At 45.3% G+C, this 18,719-nt stretch overlaps 1 protein-coding gene and 1 long non-coding RNA gene across 7 annotated transcripts; one reads left to right on the top strand and one right to left on the bottom strand.

Moving 5' to 3' along the window:
- Window positions 1-1,321: 1,321 nt before the first annotated feature.
- Window positions 1,322-5,768, bottom strand: LOC121068614. Its single transcript, XR_005818991.1, has 3 exons — window positions 3,873-5,768; window positions 2,026-2,185; window positions 1,322-1,433 (listed from the first exon to the last, which is right to left on the bottom strand). It is a non-coding gene; the product is annotated as an uncharacterized LOC121068614 (long non-coding RNA).
- CHAMP1 (chromosome alignment maintaining phosphoprotein 1) lies at window positions 1,607-17,599 on the top strand. Of its 6 annotated transcripts, XM_040553766.1 has the most exons (5): window positions 1,607-1,617; window positions 10,480-10,980; window positions 11,398-11,472; window positions 13,891-15,387; window positions 16,174-17,590. In XM_040553766.1, exons 4-5 carry the CDS (start codon window positions 13,954-13,956, stop codon window positions 16,816-16,818), a joined length of 2,079 nt encoding a protein of 692 aa, XP_040409700.1. In that variant the 5' UTR covers window positions 1,607-1,617; window positions 10,480-10,980; window positions 11,398-11,472; window positions 13,891-13,953; the 3' UTR covers window positions 16,819-17,590. The 6 variants fall into 6 exon arrangements, with proteins under 6 accessions (XP_040409700.1, XP_040409409.1, XP_040409783.1 ...); XM_040553475.1 differs by having other exon boundaries at window positions 13,891-17,590; XM_040553554.1 differs by lacking the exon at window positions 1,607-1,617 and adding an exon at window positions 7,968-8,017 and having other exon boundaries at window positions 10,797-10,980; window positions 13,891-17,590.
- The last annotated feature ends 1,120 nt before the right edge of the window (window positions 17,600-18,719 follow it).

Below are 18,719 nucleotides of genomic sequence, written 5' to 3'. Positions count from 1 at the left end.
CATGATCATGAGTGCAATAAGGCTGGGTTAGGAATATGTGAATACATCAGTGTTAGGAGGAAAGAGGTTGGGAGAGGGACTGCAGAGGAGACAATCACAGAATCACAGAATTGTAGAGGTTGGAAGGGACCTCGAAAGATCATCGGGTCCAACCCCCATGCCACAGCAGGTTCCTTAGAGCAGGCTGCCCAGGTAGGCGTCCGGACGGGCCTTGAATATCTCCAGAGAAGGAGACTCCACAACCTCCCTGGGCAGCCTGTTTCCGTGCTCCGTCACCCTCACCGTGAAGAATTTCTTTCGTGTGTTGGTGCCGAACTTCCTGTGCTTCATCTTGTGGCCATTGCCCCTTGTCCTGTCCCCACAAACCACTGAAAAGAGGTTGGCCAAATCCCTCTGTCTCCCACACCTCAGGTATTTATACACATTGGTGAGATCCCCTCTCAGTCTTCTTTTCTCCAGGCTGAACAGACCCAGGTCTCTCAGCCTTTCTTCATAGGGAAGATGCTCCAGGCCCCGTATCATCTTTGTGGCCCTCTGCTGGGCTCTTTCCAGGAGATCCCTGTCTTTTTTGTAGCGGGGAGCCCAGAACTGGACACAGGACTCCAGGTGAGGCCTGACCAGGGCAGAGTAGAGGGGGAGGATCACCTCTCTTGACCTGCTGGCCATGCTCCTTTTAATGCACGCCAGGATCCCACTGGCCCTCTTGGCCACGAGGGCACACTGCTGGCTCATGGTCAACCTGTCGTCCACCAGGACCCCCAGGTCCTTCTCCTCAGAGCTCCTCTCCAGCAGGTCGTCCCCCAGCCTGTACTGATACGTGCGGTTGTTCCTTCCCGGGTGCAGGACGCAATAGACCGGGCCATTTACGTATATGTTGATGAGAAAGCAGAAGCGTGAGCTGATGGCGGGCTAGATTCTGGCTGTACATGGAACTGTGGAAAGGCCGTGGATGGTTGTGACTGAAAACTTGTACGAAGCGTGGACACAGAAGCTGGATAGGGAGCAGCCCCCTGACTGGTCCTGCTGGGTCCTGGCTCCCATACTCACTGCATACACCTACACAGCCTTCAGGTAGGAAAGAGGGTTGGCAACACCCACAGTCATTTTCCAGTGGTGTGAAGGGAAAGGAGGGAATTGTCGTTCAGAGGACTTCTCCTTCATGGAAGAGAAGAGAACAGAAGAGAACAAGCAAGGATGTGCTAGGTGCTGCATGTCCATGGGCTGCAGGCACACTGTACCTGGGCGATCCCCAATCCTAGTTCAGGCTCCGGAGTTTCTGCAGGATCAAGATTTGCACATGCTACCCCATATTAGTTCATTCACAGAGCCTCAAATGTAGCTTCATTGTCCTTTCAGTGTTCTACTGAACACAGTAAATGCCTTATGAAACTGGAAGCAGTTTCACAGGTGTTTTCATAATTTACAACGCTACCCTATAATACAAACATTAAAGATAATTCTGTATTGAAAAATTTTAAGTTCTTTATTTAAAGATTGAATACCTAAGAAAAACGTACTTTGAAATGCATTATGTAGGGCACAAACATATTTAATGAGTATTTAAGACATACATTCCATCAGTTACGATTTCTCTATAGCTACAGTGTTAGGTAACAGGTTTACTGCTCTATTCATTACCGTTGTTGCCATGTAGTGAGAACAAAAAGGCAATTCCAGAAATCTGGAGGCCTAACAGAAAGTAATTTAGAGGCCTAAAAGAATGAAATAAAATGGCTGTCTTGCATGGTTATACTCCATGCCTTCAATTGCTAATGTTTTCATCAAGAGAGAAAATTCACAGTTGGATACGAAAACTTTTTACATTTTTGATTATGCAAAAATATAATCTGGAATTGCAAAGTATATGCAAAATATGTGCAATAATATTAACTGAAAGGGGGGATACTCATGAGGATTTAACATGATTTCTTAAACCAAATGAAGTCCACAGATGTAGAGAAAAAAATTCTTAACAAGTTAGGAAAAAGAAGTGTAACCGTAGAATACAAATTAGGATTTACTCACTAGGGCTATGACCTCTAACACATTACTTATTCTGTGTTTGCTAGTGCTATACTTGCTTGCTCTATAACTGCAAAAATTATTTATGGAGTTTCTTCATCTCTTTTGGCAAAAACTTCTCTTGCTCTTGTTGCAAGGAAATCTTCCAGGTAGTCCAGATCACCTGCAGAAATCAGAAGCAAGAATAAAGAACGTAAAGAGAAACAGTTTGGCCAAGAACAAATGTAATAAATGTGGCCCTACCTGATTTATTTCGAATTTAATTATTTGATTCTATGCTAAATGGAAATTACTAGATGAACTATAGAAGCTGGAAATTGGTAGAAGAACTGTGAAGTAGGTGAAACAACCGGCAAAGCAGAGAAAACCTCAAGATGAAATGGGAACCGCAGTGGAGCCAGGTTATTAGCTGGCTTTGGGTTGACTGTACACGATATTTTCATGAATGAGGCAGGAGTCAGCTAGTGGTTTTTTTGAGAAATAAAAACTGTACAAAATGTGGTAGTGCAAAATGCAGCTACCTGCAAAAGTACTCTTAAATGAAGACTCGTATGGAAATGGCTGGCTGTTTTTTCGGTCAGTCATGAAAAACAAACAAACAAGCAAAAATACACCACAATCCACACTAGGACATGGCTCTGTAAACCTGCAGCGTCACAGCACTTTCTCCTGAGACCTCCCCTGGGCCACCCAAAAAGCTGCTTATCCAAGTTCAAGAAAGATGTTTTCAAGCTGGAAGACGGTAGCAGCTCAGGATAAAGAAGGAGGGAAGACTAAACAAGATCTGATGACAAGTGGCCACTCCTACATTCACGTCCTGTATTCGAAACGAAATGAATCTGAGACATCACAACACCAACAAAGATGTAGGAACCCCTCCATGGTCTACAGCGCTGGTTTCCCCTCCTCTAGAGAGACACCATGTTAAAGATACTTAGCCACAACTGCTGAAAAAAAATGCTGCTTCTATAAAGGTGGCCTGCGAGGTGTGACAGATCACTGCTAAATGCCACCTGATGTTACAGCTGGTCAGGGAGACAGACGCCAGCTTTTCTGAAAACACTAGAGGCTTTGGCTAAGGTTTCGGTGTTGCTGAGGTTTCTAAGCAGTTTCTGTTTGAAAGTGAAAGCAAAAGCTCTTTGGAGGGACTTCTGGTTTTCCACGCACTGTAAGCCTGGGATCCTCGTGTGGCAAACGCTGACAACTACTGTATCAAACACTTTTAAACATGGAGTGATATTTTAAGGTGGATAAATTCCTCCTCAAACTGATTTAGCTCCTTTTAAGGACAGAAATTAAACTCTTATGTCTGAGTTGCTTTTAAAAATATTCTTGTGCCAAAAGACCCAAAAAAGAAAGCAAATTACTGCTGTCAGCAAACTCTCAGCTACTTCAATTCTTGATTATGGATGTTTCACTTGGTGCTATTGAGGTTTTTCTGTATGTGCATTGTTCTATGAGGTACTGTTGTTCAAACAAAACCACAAAGGACTTTCAAGCACCAGAAGAATGGAAGCATCGTGGAACTTCATGCTTGTAAAAGAAATGTAAATTTGTGCTTTCTCTGGAGAAACATTTACCGTCAGAATCTTGCTCAGCAGGCAGGAAAGAGCGTTCAATTTAAATTATAGGATTAAAATTATGTCACTTTTCAAAATATCTTTTGCCATTACTATAAAGTCAGAGCTGTTTGACAGCATCCCAGGGTGCTGAGCAGTTTTAGCACCAACAGAGACTTTCATTTCCAGAAGTGTAACAGCGCAATAAACTTTTTTTTTTTCACTTGTTAGCATCAGCATCAGTGAATACTCGAGTGTGCACCTGCATCCCGACTTATCCTGCCTCCTCACCTCGGCACTGGTGGTTTATGACTGGGTGGTTTACTGCCAAAAACAGGCATTTAGTGCCTGGGTGTGAAACCTTGATGCTGGAGGATGACTGAGCTCCCGACCATGGCACCGCTTCCCTGCAGACCTTCCAGTCCTGGTGTGCTTTCTGTGACGTAGTCAAAAGGAGTGCTTCCTGTAATGTAGTCATAAGTGTGGAAAAAAAACAAAAACACAATTATTCAAATTATGTTTGGTAATTATGGAAAGTTAATCTGAGACAAATGTTCATGGGGATGGCTGAAAGTATTTTCACATCATTTTCTTGACTGAAGACACAGTAAGAAGCTCCATGTGACAAACGACTTCTCTGAGTTTTACCATTAGAAAACATTATTTAAATACGTTTTTAAGAGATTAATATGAAACGATGAGTTCCACAGTGCTCATTTCCATGGCACCGTGCAGATCTCGGCTCCACCAGGCATTCATTAGCCCACCGATCTCTTCCTACAACAGAAAAGACACCATCTGAACACGAGGAGCAGTGGCCAGCCAGCACCTGGGTTTGGTGGTTTTAGTCCAGCAGGCACAGAGCTGAGGAGAAAACTGAAGATCTTCAAAACAGAAATCAGCCTGCAGGTTGAAATCAGGTGCTTTTGTGGACCACCTAGCAAAGGATTTAAGAAGTTGAACAGAAGTTTGATTTTTTTTTTCACTCTTTTTCTGCATCTGTGCACCTGTGCAGTTGCTCTCGCTGGCCAACCCCAGGCCCATGGAGACAGGCACACGGCACCTTGTTCTTTTAGACCTCCACTGCATTATACGGTTGCACATGTGCATGGATGCGTACACACACAGAGGACACCATTTTCTAAAATAAAATGCTACAGATTTTCTCTGGGGACCCCCACCTGCTGGAAAACATCGGTGCCTCCGCCATACAGAGGTATATAAAGACTCCTCAGTTCCTACCAAATCGCCCCACTTGCTCCTTGCTGGAGAACATAACGTGGGCAAGCGAAGGCTTAAGTTCCCCTTTCCTCGCTCCCTCCCAAGTCAAATTCTTGCACGAATTGGCATAATCACTTCTGGTATCCAAAGGAATTTCAGCAACTGAAATATCCAGTGGCAAAAGGTCCCGTAGTGTTGTAACACAGTGCATAAAGAGCCACCCTTTACACGAAACTTGCCTCCTGCCAGTTTCGTTTCACACCCCCTTGTTCTTTCAGTGGACGTAGCTACCATGACCTCCCACACCAGTTGCTCCGTGTTGCAGTCAACTCCTTTCCCAGCAGAGGAGCTCAAGCCCACTGAATTATTCCTGAATTACATTTTATTAGATGGACACTGAATTAATGTTAATTCCAACTGACTTTGTCACCTCATTACTCAGGAATAAGTGCAGATGCCCCTCCATCTCAGAGAACTGGGCATTTACTCCTCTTTAATGCATTTTTGGTACCTTTGTGAGCCTTTCTGCTTTATCTCATACTGATTAGTTTCTTTACAAGCCTTTGGTGAGACACCTTGTTGACTCTCAGTCGTAAATCTAAGAGGACAAACTGAATCCCTCTTGTCCGCTCTCTTTCTGTATCCCTAAGAGATGTCTACGGATCTTCCTCTTACAAAAGGCACATTGCCCCCTTCCTGACATCACACACAGTATTTTTATTCTGTTACAGTGGGGTTTGGTTTTTGTTTGTTTGTTTTTAATACAAATCTTCCTGGTAGGTGTCCACATCAGATCTACTGGTCTGAAAACTTATAAAACCCCAGAGAAATTATTTTTAAGAATTGGTGTCAGACTATCACCCTGGCATTTTCTTGATTGCAGGTTCAATTTTAAGTGAAAGATCGGTTTATGTTTCAGCCATCTCAGTCTTTCAAAAGAGGTCCTTCAAAGAGGCTTCCTTAAGCTCCTAGTAAGAATACAGATAAAATTATTACTATTAATAATATAAAAATAAACATAAAATAAAAAAATCCCAGGCCTTACTTCCTCTGCTTCCTTCTAAATGATTTACTGACCATACTCTCTGGCAGGCTTTCTGCTACTGATGATTTTGTAAAATGATTTTCTATTAGTTTTTATATCTTATATATATATTTTGTTGTTGAATCTTTACATCAAAAATAAATTTGTGTCATTTAATGTAAGTAAACATAGTTGATATATTATTATTATAGAAATAGTTGATATATTGAATGCTGCTTAAATTATCCATATATGTTACTCATGAACAGATGTTAGTATCATCCAAATATTACAACTGCACGTACAAGAGCCAAGGCAAAGTCTGCTCAGCTTAACTGGATTTATTGTAAGAACTAGAAAACACCACTGAAATTTCTTGCAAAGACAGTATTTTTGACTCTGTGCCACAAATTAACAGAGGGCAGGGGAGCATTTTGTATCATGATACTCTTAATCTGTTAAATTAGTTTCCTATAACCATTCACTGTTTGCTACTGTTGCACTTTTCTTAGGACAGGTTTCAACAGAGAGAAAACCTTAGAATAATGGGGGAAAGGAGTCATCAAAAATATTAAAGGGAAAATGGTTGTGACAGTAACAACTACTGTTCTGCGGAGAGTCTTTTGAAATGTTAATGTTTTTGTAGTATGCAAGAGTGTTGCATGAATCAATGAAAGGCAGCGCTATCCTGCCCTAGGTTTTGTAAACTTTCCGAAGGACCAAATCCTGGAATCTTTTAATCCTGGAGAGCTGAGCTTTGCTGATGAAATCTGCATCCAAGACACGGTGGCCAAAAATATTTAGCAAAAGACCAACTATTTATTCAGAAGCGCTAAACAAACGTCCAATAGTCAGGAGATAAAAAAAATAACAAACACAGGCACAAGAATGGATATGGCCTTAGAGAATCCTATTGAGAATGGGAGATAAGTTTGATTTTCTGGACAGGACCTCTCACCCAACCTGGTATCTGCACCTATGGTATGGTCACTTGCGTAGGCTGGAGAAGTGCAATTTTTAACAATATGCAAATCTAACAACAGCAGCATCGGCCACGAGTTGAATCCTCAGCAGCAATGTACTAAACATGCTGCTGGGAGTCACTGGAGCACTGTAAGACCATCCAACAAGAGTTTTATTTGTGGCTGCCCGAACTAAATATTGATATTAAAATGTCAGCCAAAATAAATAACGCAAGGGTCTTGGAACAGGCAGAACTAAACACAACCACACAAGTAATGTAAAGGGGAAAATCATCTCGTCTTGGCCAAATAGGGAGCTTCATCCCATGCTGATTTAAGTAATTCCATGATAAATGGAAGTTTGATATGGAAGGACCCTTCCTAGCATCACATTGGGGCCAACGAAAATAGAAAGGTTGAACAAGTGCAATGAATCCAGCCAAGCATAGTTCTGCATGGCGCAGCTCTGGTGATGAACGGCATTTACACGACGGTTTGAAAGTGTGTTGTATTGTATGTATTGTATTGTATTGGGAAAGTGCATTGTATTGTATTGTAAAAGTGTACTGTATTGGATTGACAAAGGATTCCTGACTTTCGTGAATTAAACACAGTCTTTTCAGGTGTTGCTGAAAATGTCTAATGGGGACTGATGAAAAATTCATTTAGAATCTAGGAACAGATTCCGAATTTGATATGATTTAGATTTATAACTGAGTATCAGCCAGCAAGGGAGCTGTTGGAAGATGTTGGAGCAGAGAAAGCCCATGAGGGATGCTAGCGTTTTAAGGGAAACTCATGTGGGCGATTTAATTCTGGGAAAAGAGAGAAAAAAGGAAAGAGCGCCAAGCCGTTTCGCGCTGTGTAGACCAGTTTGCCCGTTAGGCTGTGTGAGGGAGGACCCCAGCCTGAGGCAGCCCCCCGCCATGAGGGCGCTGCCGCCGCCCCGCCCCCCCCCCACTGGCAGCCCTCCGCCCGCCGCCCCCCCAACGGCCGCCAACCGCCCCAACGGCCGCCGCGCGAGCCGCCTCCCCCGCCCCTCCGGGGCAGCGCCACGTGACCCAGCCGGGCCCGGGGAGCAGGGGGCGGGGAGCGGCGGCGAGTGGGCGGGGCCTCGCCCTCCGTCGGCGCCTTCCCATTGGCCGGCGGGCGGGCTCCTCCTCCCCCCCTCCCGGCGCCCCCGTGAGCCCCGCCCCTCCCCGGCCCGGCGGCCCGGCGGCGCCTCGGCGGTGAGCGGGGGGGGGGGGGGGGGAGCGGGTAACGGCCGTCGGGGGGGGGCGGGAAAATGGCCGGCGGCCGTTAGGGCGGGGGGAGCGGGGGGCGGCGGGGCCCGGCCGCTGTGAGGGGGGAACCGGCGGGCCTCGGGGCTGGGGCACGGCGGGGACTCGCAGGCCGTGGCCGGGCTGTGTCCGGCGGCGGGCAGCGGGGTGGCTCCGTGCTGGAGGCACGGGGCTGCGGGGCCGGCTGCCGGAGGCTGGCCGTGCCCCGTGGTGAGCCTGGGGTCAGCCCCGTCAGGGGTTCGAGCCGCCCGCCCTGGGGCTTGTGGCTGATACTTTGTACGTGAGGCTGCTCCCGGCGCCTGTGTTAACGCTGGTGTCGCCCCGTGGGCTTGTTCTTCTCCCAGCGCAGGCTGAGGTCCCGCAGGGCAGCGGGAGCGCTGCCTCCTTCACGTCTCCGAAGCCATCCGCACGTGCCTCAGGTCTTGATGTCCCCCTGAAGCGGTCTCGGACTCGAACCCACGGCACCGCATCACACAGCAGCGCCCTGCCTGGGTCCGGTGTCTGACGCTCTCCCGGCACCTCTCTCGGTGGCGCTGCCCGGTTAGGTCAGGGTGTGGGCACCTATGTTTCGTGTCCAGTGATGTCCAGCCAGGTCCAGCGATGGTTGCTGGTGGAACGTTGCACGTATGGGTTGTCTGGTGGCTGGCAGGTGGGTTGTGAGCACACAGGTGGACCCCGTGGGTTAGCAAGAGCGTAGTGCTGCCTCTCTTGCTCCCAGGGCATTGGGGCTGACCCTCTCACCTCCTGCTGACCCTCTCACCTCCCGCTCTGCCACACCACAGGGATGGTTATGTGCCGCTCCCTTTGGGAGCTAAACTTGTGTTCTGTCAGCCACAACACAGGGATGTAGCTTCAGGAGAAGCGTCACGTTGCCACCGGGCTGCCGACTACTTCTTGGCACCGCAGCAGCGTGTCACTTTCCCTTTTGCTTAAGCACAACAGTAGTCTGGATCCGCTCCTGCTCATAGCGACAACGATGCGGCTGTGTCCAGACGTCGTGTGCTGGGAACAAGCTTTACAATCTTCACTGACAAAAGATGTGGCTGAACTGTTTGCCTATGGAAAAACTTCCAAGGTTTGCAGACGAAAACAAATACCCATCTTCTCTGTGCAGTGACGGTGCCCATCAGGGTAGAATTGCGAAGGTGTCCCTCTGTAAAGGGAGGAGAATTATCACAGGAGGAGCATTCCTAGGAGTATGGCCTTACTTCATCCTTTGTTTCATGAACCTAATAACCGCTGGAATGGCGTTGTGCACATCAGTAGGAGGTTGCTGGAAACCTCCGCTTCTTGCTGGTGTGTTGCCTGTCGTTTCGAGGTTGTGTGGATGGCAGCACCATTTTTAAGTCACACTGGGTGTGGAGAATCCACTGTGGGCAGAGGGAATCATATAAAATGTAGGACCTTCTGTGGGCTTTCCTGGCTGCACTGCATCACCGATGTGTGTTGCACGTCCTCATTCTCCGCTTGCGGCTCGCTAGGGTTGATTCTTTATCAAGAGGAAAAGAGGCACAGCTCCTTCTGTCAGCGAGAGCCAGGATGGTCTGATCTTGAAGAATGATGTGGCAGGCAGACTACTTGTTGCAGCGTTCTAAAATTCTGCATGTCACGTTAAGAACAACCTGTAATTTTCTGTACTCGCAGGCAGCGTAGATCTTTAGCTTCGAGGCCTTCGTTGCTTCCCTCTGGCACTGCCTCATGACAATCACAGCTTATCCTCTGTACGGGAGAGATGCAAGGATATGTTAAATGTTGCAGTACCGAGTGTAAAATGTTTATTAAAATAACAATAATCTGAAATGATTAGTGGATGTGTAGCTATGGAACTGGAATGAGGTTGAGCAGCGGAGACATTTTGTTAGCTGCCAGAGTCATTGTGTTGTGCCACCCACTGGCTGGATGCTCGCTGGTGCACGGTGTCTCCTGCAGATTTCTTTTGTACCACTGGGAGGTTTTTGAGAGGTGTTGGGAAGCGCAGCTAGTTCCATAGTGGGGCCCTCATGGGTGATGGGGTGCTGAGTCCAGGAACCGACCGAAGTGGCCGTAAGCACTGCCTGGGCAGAAACAAGGAGGTCTGTCTGCTTGGGCTGTCGCTCAGTGAGCACAGCAGAGGTTGCTGCTGCTCTGTGGCTGCCCTGTAATGGACACAGTCCGAGTTCGCGGTTCTCTTGTTGCCCCTGACTTCTCGGGTACTGATACTTTCTACCAGGTCATGGCCTCAGTCTCATGTTGAGAACCAAGCAAGAAAAGTAGCGATTGTTGTTCTTTTCTCAGGAAGATTTGGACCCTCATTACCAATCCTTTTCGCATGCTGAGGAGTTGTTGTTCTTTTGTGGCAGAGGAGGTTGGGGCCAGAGCTGCGGTGCAGGGACAGGAATTAGTAAGGGTCTTTGACCTCTCTGTGGTGACAGTGACGTGCTCTTCCTCAGACGTTTGCCCAACGAGGCAAGGCAGCATCTGAGGCATGATCCAGCGCAAAACAAGTGCCGGTGCAGGAGCTGAAGGCAAAAATCTCTAAAACTAGATTTACTAGTCCATAGTGTTGTGGACTAAGATGCTGCAGTACCAAAGATGTCGCGCTCAGTATTACGTAGGGACGTCAGCCGGAGAGGCGCTTTCTACAGCGACTGCCAGCTGCAGCGTGCTGGAGTTACAAAGCCAAATGTGGTGCGTGGTGGCGGTGTAGGAGAAAGCACCCCAACCTCTTTAACACTGCTTTGTACGCCAGGGGCTTGAACGTCAACATTTGAACATCTGGAGGAGCAACCGAGGAAGTGCCCGAAACTTCTCCAGTGCCAGAATTACCTCCTGGTCACAAAAGTTTAGCAGCAATTTGGGCAGCTTGGGGAAAGGAGCCAGGGACCTTTTCTCACTGGTACACTTGGAAAGAAAATGGAAGCATCCATTGTAAAGTAAGGGCTAAATAAAAGGATAGGGTGCGAGGCTGGGGAGGGACTCTTTGTCAGGGAGTGTAGCAGCAGGACAAGGAGTAATGACATTAAACTAAAATCTAGATTTAGGTTAGATATTGGGAAGAAATTCTTCCCTCAGAGATTGGTAAGGCCCTGGCACAGGCTGCCCAGAGAAGCTGTGGCTGCCCCATCCCTGGAGGTGTTCAAGGCCAGGCTGGATGGGGCTTTGGGCAGCCTGGTCTGGTGGGAGGTGTCCCTGCCCATGGCAGGGGGGTGGAGCTGGGTGGGCTTTAAGGTCCCTTCCAAGCCAAACCTCTCTGTGGTTCTATGAAAAGAGTGGAAGAGACTGCTTGGAAAACTTCGTTATATGTTGTGATAAACACAGTTCGGAGAGACATTTTTTATTTTGCTCTCTAGAGGAAAGAAAACAGAGAATTCAGATTTACCACCGATTTCAAATTCTCTTCCAGTTCTGAAGATGTGATTAGTGCGGTATGTTGTTGTTGTCCTAATTATGTTCTGCTGAGATTTGGTTAAAACATTCTTGTTCTATAGCTCATATGATCAGTGGTTTTGGCTTTCGAATTGAAATCTCCCCTGTCATTGCTCCAAATCCCCCAACTGAAAAAACAAAACAACAAAAAAACAACAACACACACACACTAATTCCTGAGGACTTTTAGGACTTTTGGAGTGTTAGGACATGGCTTGCTGTGGGTTTTTCCAACAAGTTGTTTGCTGTTGCAGAGAAACAGGCCATTGAGCACTGTTGGCTTCCTGTTGTGTTTTGGTCTTTTACTGTGATACAAAATTTGTCGTAAGATGTTGTGAAGTGCCTTGTGGTCAACAATGACTGTGGTACGGACTACATTTTGGTGGGTCTTGCAACTAAAAGTCTTCTGTATGGCTGCTGATAGTTCTGGAAATCAGCAGTTTATACCCAAAGGGCCCTTCCAGTTCAGACGCTAGAGCAGCGCAGTGACTTCTCACCGTGTGTAGATGGCACCCAGGCAGATGCTGTTCATTTCTCTCATATACATAAAGCAAGATTCCTCTTCAGGCTCTACCCATGGGCCCACCACGATTCCTGATTGGAATACAGTCTCATTTCTTTGAAAAGCTGCCTCTTCCTGTGATTTAGTGTAAACTGCTTTTATGTAGCGCATGCTAAGAAGTCGTTCCTTGAGCAACCGAACTGGTGAACCTTTATTTCTTGTGGATTCGTGCCCCCTGCTCCTCAGCCAGTTCCCCTTTCCTATTTTTTGCTGTGTCCGTGTCCTGCTTTAGCAGTACCGCTACTCTGTTTTCATTCTGTCCCTGCTCCAAACCAGCTCACCTCTGCAGTATTTTAAATTCCTTCTCTTTTTCCCTAATTATAACCCGAGCCAGCCACTGCTTGTTCTGCAGGCTTGCCGACTATTTGCGTACTGACCATTCATGTACTGATTACAGGCTAAACAGAGCCGGTAACTGTTAAGTGAAATCTTCATCCTTTACCACCTCAGTGGAGACATTTCTTTAGCTTTTCTGCTCTTTTACTGAGTCTCACGAAAGTTGTACAACCTGAGACTGTATTGCTTTGTATTCCAGTTTGGTTGGCATCCACTGAAGGGCAGCGTGTCTGCGTATGTCTCATTTCATAAGAAACCGGGGTTAAAAATGCTTTAGGAATAATTTGAGAAAACCTGCATTAGATGCACATTTTTAGATTTGTTATTAGTCTCATATATGTGTTTAGGCAGGAAAGATAGTGTTAAATTGACACACAAACTTCGTGTTTTGAAACAGCATGTCTTATAAAAACCCCAAATTGGGTTGGCATGTTAGCGTGTAATACCTGTTTAATTTGAACCTATGAGAAAAAACAAAACCAAAAATAAGTTCAATTCACATGAATACTGAGAAATGTCCAAATAGGCTTTTTTAGCATAGCGATAACTCTCATGTTTTAGGTGAAAATGACTTACACAACATGGTTAGTCTTTGTTTTCTGTTTATTGCTGTAGCTAATCTGGGTAACTTCTTGTTGTAGGTAATGGAATCTAGCCAAATCATTAACATTTGCATTTCAGATGCTGCATTTCTTTCCTTTTTTTTTTTTTGAGGTCTAATAAAAACAGTAATTTTGAGAATTTTCCATCCCATCCCCAAACAAACATGTTTTGCATACAGAGGGCTGTCAACTGCACAAATGGGAGAAAAGTCACTGCTTTTTTTCTTTTTTTTTTTTTTTGTAGAAACGGTATTTTTTTGGTGGTGTTAGGGCAGCAGGATGGAAAAATGGAGTGGAAAAAAATTGTTCTCATAATGGATGAAGTTTTTATGAGCAGCAACTTTTATTTTTCATGTATAGTGAAATGCAAATAGTGCTTAACAGGAAAGAAGAGCCTATGCTTTATGCTACTGCTTTCTCCTTGAAATTCTCTTTTTCTGGCTTTATCAAAACCAGCTGAGTTGTTTTGAAATTTTATGGTGAAGATGCAGTTTTGAAATGGTTTTATTTCAGTGGCACTGTCTCAAAGTACGTTCTGATTTCAGTTTACACGCATAACGTAAACAAAAACACTTCCAATCTGGGAAGAAAGAACAGCTGAGAAAGCGAGTCACGTTTATCAAGCGGAATCTAAGCTTAGCTCTTCATTACCTGGGTTCTTATGGTTTACTTGCGGAGTTTTCACATCGATAGGAAGGCCTGCTGTTAAACACAGGCTTTGTTTTCTGCTGAGGTATGATGACTTGGAAAAGGTGGAGAAGCCTGTATTTGGATTTCCTTATGGAGTAGTTAGTGCTCCTGCAAGAGTAATGCTTTCTAAAACGGGGGGAGGGAAGCACATTCAGGTATTTAAGAATGACAAATAGTTGAGATTGGCATTGAGAGCTAACTATGCAGATTTTTTCCCTTTATTGCAGGAACGCTGAAGCTTGCGCTTTAAAAGGGGAAGTGCTGTGAACACTGTTACTGGCTGTAGAAAAATGGACATGTTGCAGATACTGCGTAAAACCACAGAGCGCTTAGAGTGCGATCACTGCAGCTTCAGAGGAACGGACTATGAAAACATACAAATTCACATGGGCACCATACACCCAGAGTACTGTGATGAGATGGATGCTGCTGGCTTGGGTAAACTTATATTTTATCAAAAAAGCGCAAAACTGTTTCACTGCCACAAGTGTTTTTTTACCAGCAAGATGTATTGCAATGTGTATTACCACATCACAGCACAACATGCGGCGCCTGCGAAATGGAATGAGGAGAGGAAAGAACAGGTAGAAGGAGATTCCGATTCCTCCAAAAAGAGTGGCACGTCGGAGCCACAGAAACCTACCCTTTCCCCCGAGTCCCGCAAAGCTGCCCTTTCTCCTGAACTCCCCAAGTCTGAACCTGTCGTTTCCCCCAAGCTTCAGAAATCATCAGGGTCTCCGGAGTCCCAGAAGTCAGCTCAGGGTACTTTCTCAGACCTGGAGAAGTCAGCCCAGGCCCCGTCCCCAGATCCAGAAAAGTCATCCCAGGCTGCATCTCCAGATCCAGAGAAGTTAGCCTCAGCTGTGTCCCCTGACTCAGAGAAGCCGTCCCCTGCTGTGTCCCCAGACCCGCAGAAGCCAGCCACTGGTGTTTCCCCAGACCCGCAGAAGCCAGCCTCTGCTGTTTCCCCAGACCCCCAGAAACCAGCCCCGGCAGTGTCACCCGAGCCCCGCCGCCACTCCCCAGCGGTGTCACCCGAGCCCCGCCGCCACTCCCCAGCAATGTCACCCGAGCCCCGCCGCCATTCCCCTGCTGTGTCACCCGAGCCCCGCCGCCATTCTCCCGCCGTGTCTCCGGAGCCCCGCAGGTACTCCCCAGGTGTGTCCCCAGAGCCAAAGAAACCTCCTCCGGCCGTGTCCCCCGAACCACGAAGGTACGCCCCGGCTGTGTCTCCAGAGCCCCGGCGGCACCCTGCTCAAACGCGCAGGCCTGCTTCGGCTTCCTCTCCTGAAAGCCGGAGGCCTGCTCCCGCGGTTTCGCCGGAGTCATGGAGGCCTGGTCCCACTGCTTCCCCCGAACACTGGAGATCCACGCCTCATGAGATGCAGAAGTCTTCTACTGTTTCTCCCTGGGCTTCAAAGCCCTCCATGTCCGTGGAGTCCCGGAGGTCTGTCCCCGAGTCCCGAAGGTCTGGCCCTGTTGCATCGCCAGAGCCTAGGAGGCTTGTTTCTGACTCGTGGAAGTCTACGTCCTTTTCTGAATCCCAGAAGTCTACTCTTGTTTCTTCTGAGCCGTGGAAACCCATCTCATCTGTTTACCCTGAAGGCTGGAAACCTGTTCTGTCCCCGGACACGTGGAAGCATTCTCCCTCTGTTTCTCCTGAGCTTCGGAAGTCTAGTCATGCTGTTTCGTCTGACTCTTGGAAGCCTTCTTTCTTTCCTGAGGTTCGTAAGCCTTCTGCTTCGGTGTCTTCTGAATCTTGGAAACTCTCTGAGTCACGGAAATCTATGTTTTTTTCTGAATCTCAGAAGTCCACCTCTGCTGCTTCCTCTGAGGTTCAGAAACGGGGCCATTTCTCTGAACATCGGAAAAGAGCTCTGTTCCCAGAGTCACGTAAATCTAATCCTGCTGTTTCTGCCGATGTCCAGAAACGTGCTGTCTTTTCTGAACCTCAGAATCAGGTGTCTACATCTGTTGCTTCTGCTGAAGGCCATAAACATGCCTCATGTTCTGAAGCCCAGAAGTCAGCTCTTGTTTCTCCTGAGGTCCAGAAGCATGCCCTATTTTCTGAAGCCCAGAAACTTGTTCCCATTTCCCCTGAAATTCAGGAGCATGCTTCTTTTCCAGAGTCTCAGAAATCAGCTTCTCCTGAAATTCACAAACATGGCCTCTTCTCTGAGGCCCAGAAACAGTCTCTTTGTGTTTCTTCAGAAACCCCCAAACAAGGTATTTTTACTGACTCCCATAAATCTGCTGTATCCCCTGATATTCAAAAGCAAGCTGTATTTTCTGAGATGCAGAAACCTGCTGCTTCTTTGTCTTCTGATGTCCAGAGACACACTGAAACTACTGTACCTTCTGAAATCCAGAAAAACATGCTGTTTTCCGAGTCTCATAAGTCTGTTGCAGGTTTTTGCTCTGAGCCCCAGACACCTAGTGAGTCTGGTGAGAGTGACTTTCTGTCTCAAAGTTTAGATGATCAGAAACCACTGGATGACTTGTTTTCACAGGACGAACAATCCATATTAGCCAAAGAATCACCAGAAGACATGTTATACTCGTGTCCGAAAAAGAAGCCCAGGAAGGAAAACCAGGAGAACTCGGATTCGGAACTAAACAGCAGCGAGTGTGGAAAAACGGAGATGGACTCGATGGAGATGAAGGAGCAAGAATCCAACAGTGACCAAGAGCAGTATGATATGGAATCGTCTGATTACAGCAAAGAGAGCAAAATGGATGCGTCTACTCCCATTCAGCCGCAGTGCGTGCTGCAGTTTACCGAGGAGAAAGAGGCTTTCATTTCTGAGGAAGAAATAGCAAAATACATGAAGCGTGGCAAGGGAAAGTATTACTGCAAAATTTGTTGCTGTCGTGCAATGAAAAAAGGTGCTGTCTTGCATCACTTAGTCAACAAGCATAATGTTCAAAGCCCATACAAATGCAAAATATGTGGCAAGGCTTTTCTCTTGGAGTCTCTTCTTAAAAACCACGTTGCTGCTCATGGTCAAAGTTTGTTGAAGTGTCCACGGTGTAATTTTGAATCAAATTTTCCCCGAGGCTTTAAGAAACATTTAACCCATTGCCAAAGCCGTCACAGTGATGATGCACCTAAAAAACATTTGGACAGCCTTGAACCACTTGAAGAACAAATTTAAGGTGTTTTTTCCCTTGTGCTAGAAAAGCGGAATTTACAAAAGTGTTCGAAAAGTGTTGCTGTATGTTAACCGAGTAGTTTAGCTGATCTGACAAGTCAGAAGATGCATGGTTTATTGTACTATGTTTAACTTGTCTTATAGCTGTTTTACTGAAATGATTTACAAATGACAAAAGTCATTTTAAATACATGTTCATGTCTTTTTATTACCCATCAGTAGAGTCATTTTATTTTTTTGGATGTACTATGTTTTTGAAACCAAAATGGATACAATTAGTTTTGTAAAGATTTGTAAAACATACAGGCAATTCAGGACTGGAGCGGCGAGCAACCCTTATATTCCCATGAAGAATGAACATGTTTTTTCACATTTGTTAAATGTTTTATTTTTTAAAATGTTTTTATCAAATTCTTAAAGTGAAAGTTCTTACCAAATTAAATGTGAATGAGCCAGGCATGAGTAATTACCAACTGTTCTGGAATGATTCTCCTCTGAGGTTGTAATTGAGTGTATAGTCATTTGTGGGAAATTTCTTGCACTCAATTCTTTGTCTTTTCTCAGATTTAAAAGCATCATGGTACTGATTGTGATTCTGTATTTTGACCATGTTTTAAGCATGTACTAATATACATTAAATTGATGAATTAACGTCAGACTGTATAGCTCAACATTTTCTCTTGATAATTCAGATGTTTGTAACGTCAGAAGAAATAAAATTCTTGTATCTGGTGAAATGTAATGCTTTAATCTTTTCATAATAAAAAAACAAAACACTGAACCTGGCACTGGCCGTTTTTTTTACTCCAAATCGTGAGCAAAATGTTTCATGTCCAATGTATTTTAAGCTCCTTTGGCAACAGAAGATGCAAAATTACCCCGGAGTTCTGCTCTGAATACTTCAACCTTCCAGTGTTCAGCCTAGGAAAGCAGGGTTTGCCTAAATTCCTGGTCTGCTTCAGTTTTTTTTTTTTTTTTAGATTTAAATGAGGGAAAACTGGAATGTGTACACTGTTATTTTGCACACTTGCTTTTGTGCTATTTGCATATTAACTCTTCAAAAAAAAAATAAGTATAATTGCATGGAGCATGAATTATAAGTGGAGGTAGTTCAAGGAAAGTTTCATTTTCCTCAGGCTAAGTTTTGCCTAGACTTGAGCAGTGGTAAATATTGGCTTACAACACAATGGTGGTAGGTTGTTTTTTTGTTGTTAGTTAAAAAAATCAAGGAAGGTCTTGTTTGACTTGAAAGTGGTGTGTGACCTTTACAGTTTGATGCATCGCTGCTGACAGCTGCTTGTTTCTCTACCATGATTACGTACTCTGATCTCAGGGAATCCATCATCAAGGCTCAATGCTTTTCCTTCCACTTTTTTTTTTTTTTTTCATTTTTTTTAAACCAACTGACTGCATTGATTTTTTTCTACCTTGATTTACAGGGTTCTGAATCTCTTTGAATCTATATATGATAGCCACTCTCCAGTTTCTCCAGTAGAAAATTTTGTTTCACCATTCCTTTACACGATACTAAGTTTGAGGTCCTTAAGATGTGTAGTAAGATCTGTTGGAATCTGAACTGACTTACCTAATTACTCTAACGAGCTATAGGACACCAATAAAAAGATCAGGTTGGGGACTTACTGTTTCTCCCTCAAATGACCTGTTGTAGATGCTGAGGAGATGGGTGAATATTCTGAGTATAAACAGTGATACTTTTTTTTTTTTTTTGACTTAAGAATGAAATACAAGTGAAGCACTTCCAAGCATTACCAATGAAATAGTTTGTTTCAGTTATGCCCATTGCTATACTTGAGACGTTGGATACTCTCTGAAATAAAGTTGAAATTGTTGCTAATTTTTTTTCATATGTTAGAGTACAAAGCATAGAATTAACTCTCATTAGC

This window comes from Cygnus olor, chromosome 1, assembly GCF_009769625.2.
Source record: "Cygnus olor isolate bCygOlo1 chromosome 1, bCygOlo1.pri.v2, whole genome shotgun sequence".
Classification (NCBI taxonomy): Eukaryota; Metazoa; Chordata; class Aves; order Anseriformes; family Anatidae; genus Cygnus; species Cygnus olor.
The sequence above is the reverse complement of the archived record's forward strand: the minus strand, read 5'-3'. Positions and strand labels throughout refer to the sequence as shown.